The sequence below is a fragment of the Hypomesus nipponensis genome, chromosome 14 (assembly GCF_054491055.1).
Source record: "Hypomesus nipponensis isolate SF chromosome 14, ASM5449105v1, whole genome shotgun sequence".
NCBI classification, from domain to species: Eukaryota; Metazoa; Chordata; class Actinopteri; order Osmeriformes; family Osmeridae; genus Hypomesus; species Hypomesus nipponensis.
Window position 1 is genome coordinate 5,130,791 of NC_140374.1, and position 19,267 is coordinate 5,150,057.

Sequence of the window (19,267 nt, forward strand, 5' to 3'; positions counted from 1 at the left end):
TTCCTTACTGCGTGGTAGGCGTTCCTCTCTTCAACTATGTAGTCACTTAAATGTATTTTTATAGTGCAATTCTATGTATGATAAGTTGTTTGTCAAGTAGTTGCGAATTGAAAGGTCATATTCATTGTGTTGCAGTAGTTTTTAAGCTGGAAGGGGAAAGTGAAAAAAGTTAGGGTAAGTTAGCTGTACAAGGTCCCGCATACCAGTGGGTGAGCAAACAGATATCTGCAAAAAAAAATAGCAGAAAAATAAGTCCTCTTTTCGCTTTCCGATGTTGAATTGTGGTCAATCTATTAACTGATCTAGTTTAACTCATTGTAAATCACTTTAAATAAAAACATTTGATAGTGTTTTTCAAAATAATTTTGTATTGGTTTTAGACTGCTGGATCTGCTCGAGTGCAAAGCGTTTAGAATGAAACGTGTTCTCCACGGTCTATGGTGGTAAGACCTAATATCAACTAGGCCTATGTTTACGTTGAACAGCTACATACAACAAACACCAATCATATGAAAAGTAATAATGACACAGCCAAGTACAAGGATTCTTACAAGTTTATGCTGCAAAATGTAAAATATAACATTTCAGATTGTAATCCCCCATTTCGAAATACAAGCAAAACCGTCAAACAGAGAAAAAGAAAAACTCGAGATATCCTGGAAAACCTCTGAGGCAAGCGGTCAAACAGAAACACATAATTCTTCATAGTCACATGAAAACTACAGAAAGTGTCAACCTGTATCAATAACTTAAAACAAATAAGAAAATAAACCATATAATTAAAAAATGAAATGTGTAGCAAACATGTATTGGGTGTGTAACTCGCCTTAATGCCAGCATTAAGAGAAGGGAAGGCAATGGGCACTAGCTACAGTAAGGAAACAGGAAGTACAGGGATAGTATAGACCCCTAGATACACGGATAAAGTAGTATACAGAAGGAAGTTAATGGTACCACTTAAATATGGAGAAGCCAATAAATATGAACAAAGCTAGTGTACCAGAGAGCACACAGCTCAGCCCACAACAGGGCACAGGACACCAGGAATGAGAACACATACAAAAGGACTGTTACTAATTTGGTTCTGGTCAGGGTGACTTTACCACTGATATGTGTCTAACTTGTATGCAACTCACTCGCAAATGTCTGATACCACATGCTGTTTGAGATCAATAACTTAATCTTCCGGTCTCCCTCACAATGACTCCCCACCTTTCCAGAATGTACTTGCCCTGCCTCATCCCTCCCTTCCCCTTCTCTACCCTGTTCCTCTCTGAAGTCACCTGCTGCTTCAAACCCCCTTCCCTACATCTCCATCTCTGACTTGCTCAACACCCAACCACCTGCTGGCTTCTGCTACCACTCCATAACTATTATAGTTACCTCCTCCGCCCTCTCCCCTATCTCCACCTCCAACTACAGTCCGAACGGGGCTGATGTTGTAAATGGACTGCAGTAACTACACCCAACTCCTGCAGTAACGACATCCAACTCCTGTTAGTATTCCTAACGGATACTCGCCCCCCTTTCCTAAACTGATCCCAGACCAAAGTAATCAAATACCGATTAAGTTGATGATCATTCAGCCACATCGCGGGTTGAGTTAACAAGACTAAAGCTCGGATTTCTTCTGCTGACACACAGCTGAGGAGTAATGTTAACAAGCAAGCCGTTCCATCTGTAGTTGTGCGGGGTGTTTTGTGACCCTGTGTGGATGCAGACAAACCACCAAAGAAACGTGTCTGTCTGCCTCAAGTGACTCCTGTTCCCAGGAAGAGCATAACCGTGTACACTTGTATCTGCACCCGGTAGAGACAGGTCATCCAAAAGTAAACATGCTGACTTTTACACAAACAATCCATACAATTACGATAGTGCCAATACATTTTACAGTGCGTCATTGCTACGAATGATTCATTTGATGTCGCAATTTCCGAAACTCGAAGGCTAGTAATTGTACACTTACATCTCTGGTGTGTTGAGTGTTGATATAAGGTAGGATTGAAGTAAAATATAATAAAAATAGAACAAAATAGATACTTGTTGGAGAGGTTAGAAACACAGAGTACAAAATTTAAAAAGACTACACGGATGTCTACAAGGACTAAACTTATGGATAATACAAAAATGCACTACATTACGAGATCCCTTCTTTATGACCACCTCTCTGCTCTTGGACATGGTATGGCCCAGTTATCCCTGACCTCAAAGCATTGTAGAAAAAGAGAGCTGTGGGTGCAGCTTGCATAGGGGAGCAACAGTTAAGCTTGCTTGGCGCTTCACTTCATGCAAACAGACAACGTGGGCACTAAACTGAATTGATCACATAGTGCAAACCCCCCTGGAAGACAAATTTGGATTGATCACCTTAAAAAACAAAACAAATACACAACAAAACTACCCCCCACCCCTACCCACCCCCGTAATGTAGACTTTGGTCTCTCCAGGTGACAGCCAGGAAGCAGTATGGGGTGGGGGCGGGGTTGTTAGGCCAGGGACTATTACCATGTGTGTTCAGGAGAGTCACCTACAAACCTTTAATCAGTTTACTCTTCTGAACACAGCCCAATGTCCCTGACCCCCGACCCTTCTTCTCCCCCTTCCTCCCCTCGATCTTAGCGCATCTTGTGGTCATCAGCGTTGGCCATGTTGGAGCCAGAGCTGTCCTGCTGCCTCCTGGGCTGGGGAGGAGGGAGAGAGGAAGAGGGAAAGAGAGGGAAGAAGAGAGAGAGGAGGAGGGAGGGAGGGAGGGAGGGAGGGAGGGAGGGAGGGAGGGAGGGAGGGAGGGAGGGAGGGAGGGAGGGAGGGAGGGAGGGAGGGAGGGAAGTTTGAATGAGGGAGAAGAGAGAAAGAGAAAGAAGAGAATGGGTGAAGGGAGAACAGAAGGGGGAGAAAAGAGAGAAAACAGGTTGAATATAATTCAAGTCGAAATATGCGCATATTCTGTGGAGTCTCTATACATTATTATCATGTTTTTCTCCAAAGGTAGGCAACAGTGACAGAAGAACGATGTTGCCCACTAGAGAGCGACAGAGAGCTGTCCTGGGCAGCGGGATATAAACAGCTGTAGTTATTCTGGGTCGAGAGGCAGACAGCCATTAGACAGGAGGGAAGTCTTCAACATAACACACTTTATAAATACTGGATGACTGGTCTGTCTGTCACAGATACCTCTGTTTATGTGTCTGCATCTAAATCTCTCTCTCACACACACACAGAGACAGACTGCCAGGCAGACAGACACAGATAGATGGACCTGAGAACAAGTTGCTCAGCTTGAATGGCATGTAGTCGTCATCCATGTGATTCATCATAATAGCATCTTCGAGGTCTGCGATGCTGTTGTAGTCTCGCCAACTCACACAAGACACACTAGTGTGTGCCATTCCATATGAGTCTCAAACAGAAATGAGGTCATGCTTAGGCACATGTGAGCACTCACACACACACACACACACACACACACAAGCACAAACACACGCACACAAGCACAAACCTAACAAGCCCCAAACACATACATGCATGCATGCACATACACGCACCAACACCCAGGGACAGGGGTCCACTACCCTTGAGTTGGACTGAGGTAATCCTGTCGAATGTAAGAAACAAGTGAACGCAGCGGGGACAACCCAGAAGACCCACGCGCACAACATACACACAAGACTGGAACATGCTACGACCGAGCACTGCTGTTACAGCAAGGTCTGGTCCAGATTCAGGACAGAGAGGCGTTCTGCCAAGGACCACACCCAGGCCTGTGTTGGATCATGGGTCATGGTTCTGACAGGAAGGCCTTAGTATTGATCCTGCTGTCTGAGCCTGCTTCTTGGCCTACTCTGGCTGCTAGCTACAGTAAACCGCAGGTCAATACAGCAGACATCAGGCAGGCCAGACTTGGGGGGAGGGGAGGAGGGGTACAGATCAATACTAATGAGATATTACTCATTTCACTACCAGGACATAGCTGCTGTACGCAGCGTAATGACAAAAAACGACCAACATTTTCTTCTCCATGCATCTCTACTCCATCCATCATCCATCCCCATCTGCTCTGAGCAGTTTAGCATACATAACAGGACACACACACCCACCCACACCCACACACTGAACTGGCGATGACCACTTGGTTGGATGAGGCTGCGAATACTGAACTTTAATAGCAGGGGTGCAGACCCTTCAGGAATCCTGCCTTCTACAGACAGACTATACCGATGGTCCCCACTACAACTAGACTGACATACTGAGTGTCAGTTATAAGTGTGTGTGTGTGAGTGTGTGTGATGAAAGCATGTTTAGACTACATAAATACCTTGTGTGAGAGTAGCTATAGTCCACTGTCTGGAGTATTAATAATAATAACAATACATTTTATATGTAATGCTCCTTTCTTGTACTCAAAGCGCTAGCATTTTAGAACAGCAAATGCCTGTGTGAATGGAGATGTTCCTCCTGTGCGATCGTCCCTCTATGCTGTAGGGGACTGAAGCTGCCATGGAAAAGCAGTCACGACTTAGGAGAATAATTACAGGGTTTCAAGTTACCACCACAGTCCCTGTGTGTTTGAGTTCAAATGGATGGACACAGACACGGACACACAAACACACACGCACATGCTGTTTGAGGAAAATATCCCACTGGCCTTTGGTCAAATATATCTGAGTGTGAAAAGATTCAAAGCAGTGCCTAAAACCTCTCAACAGCATTGCCTTACTGATATACATCGAAAAGGTCTTTCTTCCCTAGAGAGCTGCAGGGGATATCTATCTTTTCTTTCTTTTTCTCCCTCTCTCTCTCTCCCCCTCTGTCTGGATCATGTGCTACCAAAATGGCCAGATCTGTCCCAGCAGTCTTTGTTGTGCTGCTCCAGGGTAGAAGAGAAGAGAAGGGAGAGGAGGAGGGGAAGGGAGGAGAGGGAGGGGAGGTTGGGAGGAGAGGAAGGGCGGAGAGGAGCGTAGAGGAGAGAAGAGGAGGGAATGAGAGGAATGGGGTATGTCATGTCAACCAGAGAGCTTTCTCACATCTCTATCACGGAATACATCCCACATATACAGTTACAGGAACTCTCTTATACTGATTCCTCTTTCTGTTACCATGCATGCACTAGCAAACATGCACATGCCTTTAGGTAGACTTTCACCCGCCAACACTAACACATATACACACAAATGCACACGTACACACACACACATGCCCGTTCACACACATATGGTTTAGTGCATGACAGGGTGATATAGAGAAGAAGACAGACCCTGGTTGGAGAGTGTGTCATCAGTCCCAGATTTTTGATGCCACAGGGTCCTAAAAAAACACAATTTGGTTTTCATCTTAGAGTCAATCAGAGAATCAGTAATATTGGTTATTCTTTCAAAATCATGGACAGACTGTTCATGCACTAAACCCAGATAACAAAAGCACAAAGAACCTCACACACAACCACGCAAGACACCCAGCCCCCAACAGTTATATTATCTTGTCTTATAGACCTATCTAGCCCCCAAGGCCCAGCCCAAAGTGACCACAGACCCAGAACACAGCTCATGCTCTGGGACCTGGGCCCCAGCCGCCCAGTAGCAGCCCTGTATCCTGAAGCCCAACCCCTAGCTTACGTGAAAGAGAAAACAGCTTCAGCCCCGGGTACACTAGCCTTTCCTGACCCCCTGAGGCCCCAGCCCTCCAGCCCAGCCAGGGAGTCTCACCTCCAGGTCCTCCCGGTGAGAGCGGTCCCGGTCCTCAAAGTCTCTGGTTCTCCTCCGGGCCTCCTCAAACGCGGCCTGGGCCAGGGCATCCTCATGCTGAACAAACACAGCAGAGAGAACGGCGGGTCCGTTTTTTTTTCTTTCTTTTCTTTAACAAGATATACTGTATCGTACTGTGCAAAAGTGTTTTGCACATGAACTCTCACTGAAATTTCAAAACAAATTCTTCTGTATTCGTGCGGCAGCATAAAAGTGCAACGCTGAGAAAAACTTTGACACAACACTGTATATAACATAGATATATTGAACCGGTATTTACCCAGACGAGTCAACGGAGAAACCTCGTGTACAGTGACGAGCGGACCTTGTGCAGAAGGCGTGCTTGTGAGCGCGTGCGCTCGTTACCTGTGCTCTCTCGTCGTCGTACTCCAGACAGCCCATCCCGTCCAGGCGCTGCAGGTCAATCCAGCCCCGCCAGATGACACACACTCCGTTCAGGATCATCGGAGCCTTCAGGTAGACCTGCAGCAGGACACCGCACAGCTCAGAGGGCTTCACAGGGTCCACGACCAAAGGCACAGAGGCGACGAAGGCGTTTGGCCCAGAGTTGAGAGAGTGTGTGCGTGGCGTGCGTGTGCGTGTCAGAGGCGTAGTTTTGTTTTCGAATGTGGGTGGGACACAGTTAACTGTGAAATAGGATTTCTTAATAAAAGTGGGTGAGGGGGCTAATTTTCCATTTTCAAAAAGTGTGATGTACAGGAGGAGGAGGAGAAAAGGATAGGGGATTTAATAAGCGAGTCCATGGTTCCACCTCTGATTAGTGTGAAAAGTTAAACCGTGGTGTGCCGTATAGCGTCTGTCCTACGCATGCCTGAACACATACACTGACTTCGATATGAAAGAAGTGGTGGTTGAACATCTGTTACAGTTCGGGGCTGGCAGGGAGAGAGAGAGGGGCCTGTACGATATCCTCTCCAACCTAAACAAGGACATGCTTCTGTTCACTCAGAGAAAATTCCTCTGTGACTCTCTTCCGTCCTCCAACCAAACCACAAGCCTTACTAGTTACTAGCCTTACTAGCCACTAGCCTTACTAGCCACTAGCCTTACTAGCCACTAGCCTTACTAGCTACTAGCTTTACCAAGCAACTAACCTTTCCAGTTCATCAGTGCTTCTGATCATTGATATAGCTTGGCTAGCCAGGTTTAAACCAACAGAATGGGGGTGTTTTAATACATTTACTTTAAGTATGTCATTTTCCCATGTCCAGCCCGTTCCAACCTAAACACTGCAGGCTGAAACAGACCTCCCCGCCATCAATAACTGTTACCCAGACTCCTCTGCTTTCTCATAAGGAATATTCATTAGCTCGCGGGGCTAAACTCACAGTTTTGGTTGTTCCAGTGCCAAACAGGCAGATAGATGAGAAACTCAACTTTACTGCAGTCTCTCGCTCACCCCCACCCCTCTAGTTCAGCACACTAGGCCCCGGCGGCAAGACCTTAGACTACAGGGTCCTACGCCCTCTGCCAGGTGAGCCACCAGGGCGCCCAGCATTTATACCAGACGAAACAAATGATCAGTATTCAATTAGTGAGTAAAACATGAACACACACACACACTGCTGTGTAATGTGTGTATTGTGGTGAGCTGGTGTACCTGTCTGGGCCCAGGCCAGGGCCGTGCAGCAGTGTTTCTGAGCAGGCTATTTCTAGACAGCCTCACACAGGGGCTTCATTTATGAGTTGGCCAAGCCCGAGATTACCCAGAATGCAATGAGGCTTGGGCGCCTCGTCTGTGTGTGTGTATATGTGTCAGTCACTGGGGTGTGTGAGAGTGTGTGTGTGTGTGTGAGTGTGTGTCAGTCAGTAGGTTGAGTGTGTGTGCGAGCGTGTACATGTATGTGTGTGTGTGTGTGTCAGTCACTGGGGTGTGTGTGTGTGTGTGTGTGTGTGGAGGCAGCGGAGGAAGTCTGTGGTTAGGCTGTTGCTGAGCTCCCTCCATATTTTCCTTCTTCTAGCAGAGTTCTGAAACACTGTGGGGGCTCACATATGTGGAAGTCATCTCACTGACGCTGCAGACACACAGTCACACTCCCACAGCCAAAGTATTCCACTTAATTTAAGACAAAGTCGTGTGCTAGGGTGGCTATTTAGTCCCAGGTACAAGGACCTGGACTGAAACGGTCTGTATAGGCCTTGCATTCAACTGTCACCTCACCCAAACAGGAAATGACACGCCGGCACCACAGGTAGGATTTCTGTTGTGAATTTTTGTAAAGATGACCACCATGCATTTGAGGGGCTACACAATTTGTCTGAGAGGAAAGATAATAAAAGAGACCCGGATGCAGAGAGTTGAGTAGAGACTGGTATTGGAGCCTCACTTTGCTTGGCAGGTACCCACATACACACACACACACACACACACACACGTAAGGGCACTTTGGCACATGACTCTTCACTTCGACGCATGCCAGGCTCTTTACAACAGATCTGGGAGCTGTCAGAGTCAAACACAAACACTTGAGGAGATTCAAAGAGGAGGAGTGTGTGTGTATATGTTTGTGTCTGTGAGTGCGTGTTTGTGAGGGGGAGAGACGAGCTGTTGGCCTAAACTCAGGGGGCAGAAAGTGCTAGAATGCTCACAAAGAAGACCATTGTATTCACAGACCTTGTCAATGTCGGCTAGTGTGGATGTGTGTGAGTGAGTGTGTAAGTGAGTGTGTGTATTAGAGAAAGGGAGACAGGCATCCACTGATTTTGCACAGTAATTATGCAATTACCAATTAGTGTGTATGTGTGTGTATGAGTTAGTGTGTACGTGTGTGTATGAGTTAGTGTGTACGTGTGTGTATGAGTTAGTGTGTACGTGTGTGTATGAGTTAGTGTGTACGTGTGTGTATGAGTTAGTGTGTATGCCTGTGTTTCAGATGGCATGTGGATGTGTAAGCGAGTGTGTCAGAGTATGTTTGTTAGTCAGACACCTCTAAGGAATTCTCTCTCTCTCTCTCTCTCTCTCTCTCTCTCTCTCTCTCTCTCTCTCTCTCTCTCTCTCTCTCTCTCTCTCTCTCTCTCTCTCTCTCTCTCTCTCTCTCTCTCTCTCTCTCTCTCTCTCTCTCTCTCTCTCTCTCTCTCTCTCTCTCTCTCTCTCCTCCCTGTCTCTCTCTCTCCCTGTCTCTCTTACCCTCCTTCCCTCCAAGTCATTTGCCATTTGCCCTGGGCATGAAGGTTACACTTCAAACAGACAGACCTAACAGCTGTCCCTTCTGTGCAGCCCCCCCCCCCCCCAATGACTCAGCCTCCCCCATCCCCTCAAGCAGTCCAGCCACCAACAGGAAGTGGCCCGACACACTCATGTCCACCCCCATAACTGGCCCGGTGCCACCCCACCCCCCTCCCCTGCACACCCACTCCCGTGCCCCTCGCCCCTGGCACACACAGGGTGCACATTCACAGCCTCCGTGTGTGTGCTTGTGCCCTACAGAAGCTCGACTACAGGGTTCCCAGTGTGAAGGACTCTCTCTCCATGACTGGTACAGACGCACGTGCCTGTGAGGGGGTCTTCCTGCCCCGGAGACCTCTCCTCCCTCCATCCTACTTCTCATCCTCTCTTCCTGTGTTGCGACATGCCTACTTTGTCTCCTCTATCATTATCTCTCTCGCTTCCTGCATCTCCCGTTTTGTCCGTGTATCTTGTTTCTTCCCTGGCAGTCCCCCTCTGCCCCCCCCCCCCCCACCCATCCCTGCATCTTTCCCTGACGGGGCGGCAGGATGGAGGCAGGACGGAGGCAGGGTGGAGGCTGGGTGGAGGCAGCAGAGTGCTCTCTTGTCGTGGGTGTGATGTTACAGGGCGGGGCAGGTGTGGACAGGTGCAGAGGTCCTTTCAGAGGCAAAGCAGCGGGTTGAGGAAGGGCACGCTTCTGTGTGTTCAGAGGGTGGATGCCGGGTAATGTCTAGTCTATTGTCAAACACACCCTCTCACACACACACACACACACACACACCTCCCACACCACCTGCCGCCGGTCAGAGACAAAGGGAGAGGGTGGGTATTAACGCTCATCCCTCCCTCCTACACCCCCAGCTCTGCAGTTACCCCAGGATACCCCCTCAGGGTGCCCCCCCGCCCCCCTCGAAAAAGACACTCCTAACTCCTGTCACCTGTAGCCCCCCCCCCCCCCCCCCTCCCCATTTGCTCAGAATCTCCCTGCCCCGCCCTCCCCCCACTCTCTATCCTCCCAAACCTTTCCGCTGTGGTTGGAGCCTCCATCAAGCTACCACCTGTGTCTTTGCATGATGTTTTCCTGCCCCACTGACTTCTCTAACCACAGGGCCTTGGGTTTAGCTGAGGACAGGCTCCACGTACATGGATGTGTGCTCCAGGTCAGCAGTCACCCCAAACTGCGTCACTGACGTCACGGTCGTTGTTTTTAAATCGCCGAGACGGAAGGAGGATTTCCCAGGAAGAAAAGCCTAAATGCAGAGCCTCTAGAGGGCTGAACGGAATCTTCAGGGACTAGGTTCTCAGGCACATACATACAGCAGTAGTTGACAAAACAAACCCTTGAAATGTTATTCTCTATCTCTGCACCACATGGTCAGTCCTGGGACAGATATCCCCCCACACCACCATGCAGTCGGTAGGAGAGGGGGTTTGGGGAGCCGCTCGGCACCCAGCCCTGCCTGCCATCCAGTCAGACGGGTCGCCCACGCTCGGGTCTGTGGACAGGAAGAGGGGAAGTTCTGACAGGAAGACAAGAGGTTTCCTGGAACTGGAGACCAGGAATGCAGGTGACAACCACATGCTGTATTTCACACTCCCTATCTGTCCACTCCAGTCCCTGGCCGAACCAAAGTGGTTCCGACCAATCAGCATCCTATGAGGAACTACTGACAGCTACAGATGATTGAAGTTAGCCCGTGGTAGACAGATGGTCCATCCAATCACCTGCCAAGTCTTTTTTGAAAGTGCCTGTCCTTTTTCAAACCGTTTACAAGGACGACTTCCCAGATAGTTATGTGTGACAAACCATCTGTTGACTCCGGTTAGTGAGAGGAGGCCCTCCTTTGTCTTTTCCAGCTCACCCAGGGGAGAAGCCACACTCAGAGGGCCAGAAAGCTGGAAGCACTACATGATGCCCTATGGGAGAGAGAGGGAAAGGGAGAGAGAGATAGAAAGAAAGAAAGGGATAGAGAGAGAGAGAGAGAGAGAGAGAGAGAGAGAGAGAGAGAGAGAGAGAGAGAGAGAGAGACGTGTAGGAGTGATTGACTAATGTTGGTCAATCCCGAGAGATGAGGAGGAGCTGCTGTGACTAAGGGCACAGCTACATTCCACTGATAACATCCCTCCATACCACCAAGCAACATGTCTCCAGACTGTACACCATGGTCCAACCAAGGACACAAACAACGGTCACACACACTTCAAACCAGGACTGTCACACCCACACACACACACAGAAGGAACCTATTAGTATATGGCTTTCATGATGTCACTGACAAGTCATGTGCTGTTGAAGGGGCTTCCGTTGAGGGTGAGGCAGGAATATGGGAACTTTACTTCTTGCTACTTAACTGGCCTTGCTCGTCATCTAACACAGGAACACAGGAAGACACATACACACACACTCAAACACCAACAAACCACCAACACACCCCTATCCGTCACCAAACACCCGATCCTTCATACCATCAGAGCTCCAGTCCTAGAAACTCTATTCCTCATCCATCACACAGTTTATCAAAACCAGACCTGTGTGTGTGTGTGTGTGTGTGTGTAGACCTTGGTCTCTTAGCTGATGGTTAACTTTGAGGGCTACTGTTCTAGAGGAGCATCTTTTGGTGTGAAGGCATCAGCCTCCTGTATACCTTCAGGACAAGCTACTGTATAACCACCATGTGCCCTCACATTGTATTCCTGCAGTTTTTCTTATGTTTTTTGTGTGTTCATTTGAAATTTCAACGTGTTTATTTCTGATTTGGGAGAGGCTTATTTAACAGAATTCTCGAACAACTATATCCAGGGATTTGTTTCCGGCTATCAACGATTCCAAGCTTCTTCGATAACTTTGAAGCCATTTTATTCAAAATCCTGATTTTGTGGCATTTGGTGTGTGATAGGCTTCTACGATTTAACTTGCTTGGTATTTAGTGTAAACAGGTAACTCTACCAATGGAAAAGTAACTTTATCTGTGCCTGTTAAGTGGTGTAGATAACAAACAAAAAAACAGTTGGGGTCAATACGACTGTTTATTATTGCATGTCTATACTACTCCATCAATTCACATGGTGTATTTAATCTTTCTTCCCTGTCTAAATAAAGAATAACTGTGTTCTAAAGCCAGTCACTTAGACAGGCAGCCAGCAAATGTTTCTGTGCCCCTCTCTCTCTCTCTCTCTCTGTCTCTCTCTGTCTCTCTCTGTCTCTCTCTGTCTCTCTCTGTCTCTCTCTGTCTCTCTCTGTCTCTCTCTCGCTGGTCTCTCTGTTTTCTCTGGCCTGATTACTTTCTGGTGTCTGTCTGTCTGTCTGTCTGTCTGTCTGTCTGTCTGTCTGTCTGTCTGTCTGTCTGTCTGTCTGTCTGTCTGTCTGTCTCTCTCTCTCTCTCTCTCTCTCTCTCTCTCTCTCTCTCTCTCTCTCTCTCTCTCTGTCTCTCTCTCTCTCTCTCTCTCTCTCTCTCTCTCTCTCTCTCTCTCTCTCACTGTGTCTGTGGTCTTAACGTCTGTCTGGCGCCATACTGCACAACCCTGCACATCGATCTCATGAATATGGAGATGAGCTCTCGAAATATACACACACACACATACACACACGGTATAAGTGTGGCAAACACACACAACAAGAGGACAAACTTGAACAGAAAAAATGAAAGTGTAATTCCTGTGGTGACGCCTGAGTTTGCTGTCTCTTTATAATGGAATCATTTGCTGCGCTATCTGCCCTCAAGCAAACATTCCTATATGCAAACACACACGAACATACTGACAAACTGAAGATTTATAGTCTTCTGACTCCAAATTGTCTCTGTGCCACTTTCAAAGACTTACTCAAGGCCTCTTGTTGCCAACATTCGACTGAATCACACACACAACTGACACAAAACAACACACACACACCAGGCTCCAGATTAACAAGACGAAGAAAAACAAGGCGAGAAATAATAGATAAAGAGCTATCTCCTCTCAAATAGCTGAACTCGCTGACTAGGCTCGTATAGGGTTAACTGTGCTAGTTTGTATATACCGCTAAATTTAACCTTGCCCACAGCTGGGTCCCATTAGCCAGTAGTGACACTGGGAGCCTGTACTTAGGAGGAGGAAGAGGGAGAGGAGGAGGAGGAGGAGGAGAAAGGAGAGGAGGGGAAGGAGGAAGGGGAGGAGGAGGGGGAGGTGGAGAAAGGAGAGGAGGGGAAGGAGGAAGTGGAGGAGGAGAAAGGAGAGGAGGGGAAGGAGGAAGGGGAGGAGGAGGGGGAGGAGGAGGTGGAGGAGGAGAGGAAGGAGGGGGAGGAGGGCAAAGGGGAGGAGGAGGGGGGGCGTACTCCAACCCCCCGCCCTTTCTTCAGGCGCCAAGTTTAAACTGGCCCTGCTCTGGTCTGGCACTGTTTTCCTTGATAACGCTTTATATCTATGTGCTTGCATTAGTTGCATTAGTTAATAGGTAATAAGGTCATTCTAAGATGCCCATTAACATGAACATGTGTTAATAAGACTTATTAACTTACTTAGACCTCATTACCTATAACTAACGCTTATTACAAGCACCTGGATTTAAAGTGTTTGTTTTTTTACATGAAAGAGGGGGGAGGGAGGGAGGGTAATGGAGGGAAGGTAAGGGAGGGAGGGAGGGAGGGAGGGAGGGAGGGAGGGAGGGAGGGAGGGAGGGAGGGAGGGAGGGAGGGAGGGAGGGAGGGAGGGAGGGAGGGAGGGAGGGAGGGAGGGAGGGAGGGAGGGAGGGAGGGTAAGAGAGAGGGAGAGGGATGGAGAGTAAGAGAGAGAGAGAGAGAGTAAGAGAGAGAGGGAGGGAGGGTAACTGAGACAGGGAGAGAGATGGAGAGTAAGAAAGAGAGAGAGAGTAAGAGAGGGAGGGAGGGAGGGAGGGAGGGAGGGAAGGAAGGAAGGAAGGAAGGAAGGAAGGAAGGAAGGAAGGAAGGAAGGAAGGAAGGAAGGAAGGAAGGAAGGAAGGAAGGAAGGAAGGAAGGAAGGAAGGAAGGAAGGAGGGAGGGATGGGGTCGAGGTCAGGGAAGACTGATGTTCCATCCTTCATCTCTTTAAGATGCTTTGGAATGGAATAATGAGAGTGTGTGTCTTCATGTGTGTGTGTCTTTGTGTGTGTGTGTCTTTATGTGGATGTGTGTCTTTGAGAGTGTGTGTCTTTATGTGTGTGTATGTATGTGCGTGTGTGTGTGCGTGTGTGTGTGTGTAAGACACGGAAGTGACATCAGTGCAAAGCTCATTAAAACTGCATTGACCAGGGCCCGCTCCTCTTGATGTGGCCATGGATAGAGTTACACACAAACACACACACACCCAAACTTACTCCATGAAGAGTCCACCCCACTCCCCCCCCACACCTCCCGTCTGAATAATTAACGGGCAGAGATTAGTCCGTCAGCCCAAGGGCTGTGAGGTCCATCGATTTCCCAGGATGCATTTTTAATGAGCTCCTTTCAGCAAGCCAGCGTCCGTGACTGTGGGTCTGGCACATCACCCTGCTCACACTAGCTTCCCAGGAGACACACACACACTGCACACAATAACTGCACCTTAATTAATGCAGGAAAACAAAGGCATCCGGGAGAATGTTTGTGTTTCACCTTCTAGATCTGCATAGCCAATTAATTTAGGTTCATTAAAGTCAACAAATGTTAATAAGAACAAATGTGGTATTTTGGTATTTATAATAGGTAAAGGTTATTGAAGGTTGGTTAATCAATGTGTACAGTCACATCCGATTCTGTCCAGTAAGCAACATGCCAGAACAGTCCACAAAACATTCTGGACACGTCAGCACTGGTTCTAACATGGATTCTGGTCCGGGTTCATACAAACATCATGGCTAAAACACACTAACACACAACATGGCTAAAACATGCTAACAACATGCCTACAGGCAGACATGATCACAGGACCTTTTATCCATCTGCTCACCCTCCTTGCCATAGTTTGTGTGTGTGTGTGTGTGTGTTTTCACAAATGAAACATGAGGGAACATTTGTGAGATGCTTCAGGGGGAGGGTGTGGTGCTGGGCGCGCTGCAGCTGGAGGTTTTTCCTGGTTCCCCTCGCATGTGAAGCAATGACATATAATTATGGCTTCTCTCTTTCTCTCCTTTCGCACTCCCAACCCCTCCACCTCACTCCTGTGACAGCCCCCCTCTCTCTTGGCTCCTGCGTGTCCCTCTCCCAACCATCTACAGCACTGCGCAAACTTCTTAGGCACTCATGAGATTTGACACAAACGTTGTCTTACTTCAAAGACTTCCGTATTCCTTCAGAAGTATGAAAGTGCAATGTTGAGAACATTTTGGTTTCATCTTTTCGTATATATTTTTTTAAGCATTTTGACTTTGTTTTTTGTGGTGCCTCTTACATTTGCACAGTCCTGTATGTCTGTCTGTGGTCCGTTCGCAGTGAGCCAGGCCATGCTACTGAGACTTGGAGAGCTGTGGAGGGAGGCTGAGGGGAATCAGGCTAGGGAGTTTGAGGAGCGCGTCGCTGTGTTTGCCACATCCAGCCCCCATGGAGCAGTACGTATCTGTGCCGTCAGGAGTCAGGGGCAGAGCTGGGAGAAGTGCGCCGAGGTCTGTAAGTGTGTATTGAATTACCCATCCAAAAATGGTTCGGGAGCCAAGAGAGGAAAAAGGAGAAATGGAGAAGGGAGGGTGAGGAGGGGACGGATGGATGGAAGAGGGGGAGTCGTGGGAAGACGTGGGGAGATGGCGGGGGGTTTTGGGGCGGTTTCTCCCCTCTTACCTTTCCCGTCTCTCTCTCAAAGTCGACGTACTCTCGCGTGGGCGCCTGCCGCTGGTCTCCGTGGAGGCTGGCAGGGAAGAACTGCAGGGAGAGGTTGGTGCCCGTCGCCACAAAGGCCTTTTAGAGGAGAGACAATCAATACAAAGTGCATCAGAGAGCTGCCGGGGCTGGGGGAAGGTATCAATTATGCAGCATGTCATCTCTGCCCACCATCAGAGGGGGCAGGAGCGTGGAGACCAGGCTGGATCTGGAGGTTGGACGCTCACAAACGTGTGCGGCGATGCGTCAGATTGACGGCAGTTTGACAGTTTTACCGACACAACACAGAGGTCATCTGCTGGTAGGCTACATGACGTTCACGATGCCTAGCCCAGTGCCTTGCCTTGAGTCTAGTCTAGTCTAGCACTGCCCTGCTGCCAAAATGGAGAGAAACACCACTGTCATCGTTTTCTCAGATAGAGGTATTGAGTTACACACATCTGATTCTCTTTTGACCAGCGTTCTCTGCTAGCCGACTGCAGGGCGACAGAGAGTTTACTTTGGAGGGAGACAGAGTGACACAGAGAGATATAAAGAGAGGGAAAGAGAGAAAGAGGGGGAGACAGAGAGAGAGAGAGAGAGAGAGAGAGAGAGAGAGAGAGAGAGAGAGAGAGAGAGAGAGAGAGAGAGAGAGAGAGAGAGAGAGAGAGGGGGGGGGAGAGAGAGAGAGAGAGAGAGAGGGGGAGAGAGAGAGAGAGAGAGAGAGAGAGAGGGGGAGAGAGAGAGAGAGAGAGAGAGGGGGGGGGGGGGAGAGAAAGAGACAGAAAGAGAGGGGGGGCTGCAGAAATGGGTAAAATCTGAAAAATCAATACTAGTTAGAGGGAGAGCCTACTCTAATGACAACCAGTCTAGATGATTTAGGATGAATAAGGCTTCATTTATCAAACAACTTATTGAATCAGACTTTGTCTCTCTCTCCATCCTGGTCTTTTGAATCCACTCTTCTGGCAGCGATGCTGTGGAATTTACTGCCTGACAAACATCTTAAACAACTGAGCTACGAACAGGGGAACTCAGGCAAACCTGGTTGCGTCTATATACAACTGAGGAACCCTGGAGAGAGAGAGAGAGAGAGAGAGAGAGAGAGAGAGAGAGAGAGAGAGAGAGAGAGAGAGAGAGAGAGAGAGAGAGAGAGAGAGAGAGAGAGAGAGAGAGATAGAGAGGGCAAGCTCCTGTTGGATCACAGCATATTTACTAAAGATCGGAGAGGCCTGATACTGTATTGGATGTTCAATAGTTTTTTATTTTTGTATAAATTAAAGACATACAGTACCAGTCAAAAGTTTCTTTTGACTGGTACTGTATGTGTTGACCGTGTTTCCTTTGAAATAAATTGATAAAGCAGCACACATACACACACACACACTGAATATGAACCGACAAAAGAAACATAAATTCCCAACTGACACTGAAATGTTTTAAACCAGCAACTTCATCAGTGGCCACAGTGTGACTATACATTTTTAAGAGCTTTAAAGTACAGTACAGCACCTCATAAATCATGGTATGTCAGATGCAATGTCTCTACCAACAGCCTTAATGCATACTATGCTAGACCTTATGTATATAATTTGTCTGCAACTATAGGTCTATAAAATCTACAACTTACTAAGGTGAAATTTGCATTATACAACTTTCTTAAAATCTGCAGAAAATAGTTCGGACCTGTTGGGCCTCTACTGAGCTACAGTCACTGAAGTCCGCAGATTAAAAAATGTGTCACATTCATAATCCATCCGTACGACGGCACGTGGGTGAACACAAATGTGTAAAAAGGTGGAAGCACGAGCATGCCCGTAGCCACGGGAAGCGTTATGACTGTGCCCATTTTCACAAGCTTTTGGACTGCAGCTGAGATTTTTTTCTCGGTACTTGAAAGGCCTACCTGTAGGCGCAAAGCATGAACTGTGACCTAGAATGCACTCAGTCTTCTCTCTAACCACTTTAACAATAACTTTTGTTTCGAAAGGAAGAAAAACATTTTTAATTTTGGCTGACAGGCAATGACTGTCTAGACTATAATTATAGAAAGCACGTTGGATGTTTGTGTCTGACATCCCAGGGTCATGGACAATAGCTGACAATGTAATTTAAAATAATATGTATAATGCGAAATATAGAACTCACTATCTCTGAGCGTCCGTCTCTGCAAGCGTTCTGGAACCGGGCCTGTCTCTCCTCGTGAGGTCGGTCTCGGAACCCGGTATATTTGATCTGAAAAGTACAGAGGAATCAAGGCGTTAGGGAAAAACTGTTTGAGAAAGAAACAACAATATGAATCATGAATAGCCTACTGGGCTTTATGTCCGATGATATTGGGAAATAAATTCGACCCCCTAATGCGAATCCCGCGCTATTGATTTGATTGAGAGGTTAAAGACTGGGAAACAATGAAACCTTAGAACCATGAGGTGCAATATTTTATTTCCATAAAGAATGGAATGATGAAACATCTTAAATCAACATAGTTTTACACAAGGAGACCCATCGTCTCATATGATGGACCAGTCTAAAACCTTCACATCAAGATTAAGAACAATTTGTAAAATGTAAACGTGAGATTTATGAATAACTCGGAACACATGATGTTCCATACCACAGATTATGAATTTAATATTAGTAGCCTAACCTAATTTTAAATAGACATTTTGGCCTGTATCTTTAGAACGGAGACGCTTTCCTGACTCGACGTTCATTTCTGCTTTATGAGTTACTTTGTTTCCGCCACCAGTTTATTCATCGAAACCTAAAATAATTTACCTCGCACTCGCGACTGAGTTTCCTGAAGAACTCTTCGTTTTCAAACTTGCTCCGCTGATCCGGGACGACCCGAGGCATCTTGAAGGATGTCTGAGCTATTTTTCCTTGACTTTAAATGTTTCTAAGCGAGAGAAGCTTTTGCTGTTAGACAGTAGTCCCGTTTTCAACTCCTTCCGCGTATTTTCAGAAGTGTGTGTCCCAAAGTCTTTATGCGATATGTACCTTATTGTCAAAAAGTCGGGTCGTGATCTCTCAACTACAAGGCGGTTACTTTCTGCCACTACACTGGGCTAAACTCAATTTCGCAATTGGCTATAATTCGCTCTCACCCCGAAGCGTGTGATCAGCGTCCACTGACAACAGACGGGCGCTCTCTCGACTTTATCCGTTGCGCTGCATGTCTGAGACTACTTCCTGGCTCCCGCGAGTCCGACTCCTGACTGTACACCACAAATACTCCCCCCCCATTCACAATTCTACTCACTATAGGGCCCAAGTGCGCAGGCGTCTCAACTTGACATAGCTTTAATAGACTTATGGATAGTGGGGCATACAGTGAAACAGAGAGACACACATCCACATGCACACTTCCACCCTATTCCATGACCCAAACTCCCAATTGTTCCTTGTGGAGAGTATTGGCACTTCTACGTACCCGCGGTATGAGCGTGGGTAATGCAATGGCTTGTAGGCATATAATAACACGCCTGAGATGCAGAAATACATAATTCCACCCACTAATCACACACTGGGGCGTTTCTCTTAGTAAATAAAACAATTTACTTGGTTTGATAATC

General features: G+C 47.5%; 1 protein-coding gene across 4 annotated transcripts; it reads right to left on the minus strand.

Moving 5' to 3' along the window:
• Positions 1 to 536: 536 nt before the first annotated feature.
• cbfb (core-binding factor subunit beta) lies at positions 537 to 18,913 on the minus strand. 4 transcript variants are annotated; one of them, XM_084673041.1, is made up of 7 exons: positions 18,471 to 18,911; positions 17,838 to 17,924; positions 15,672 to 15,788; positions 6,105 to 6,221; positions 5,700 to 5,795; positions 5,252 to 5,301; positions 537 to 2,681 (listed from the first exon to the last, which is right to left on the minus strand). In XM_084673041.1, the coding sequence occupies exons 1-6, from the start codon at positions 18,546 to 18,548 to the stop codon at positions 5,272 to 5,274; spliced, it is 525 nt and encodes a 174-aa protein (XP_084529167.1). In that variant the 5' UTR covers positions 18,549 to 18,911; the 3' UTR covers positions 537 to 2,681; positions 5,252 to 5,271. The 4 variants fall into 4 exon arrangements, with proteins under 4 accessions (XP_084529167.1, XP_084529166.1, XP_084529164.1 ...); XM_084673042.1 differs by having other exon boundaries at positions 2,619 to 2,676; positions 18,471 to 18,912; XM_084673040.1 differs by lacking the exon at positions 5,252 to 5,301 and having other exon boundaries at positions 537 to 2,676; positions 18,471 to 18,913.
• Positions 18,914 to 19,267: the final 354 nt, after the last annotated feature.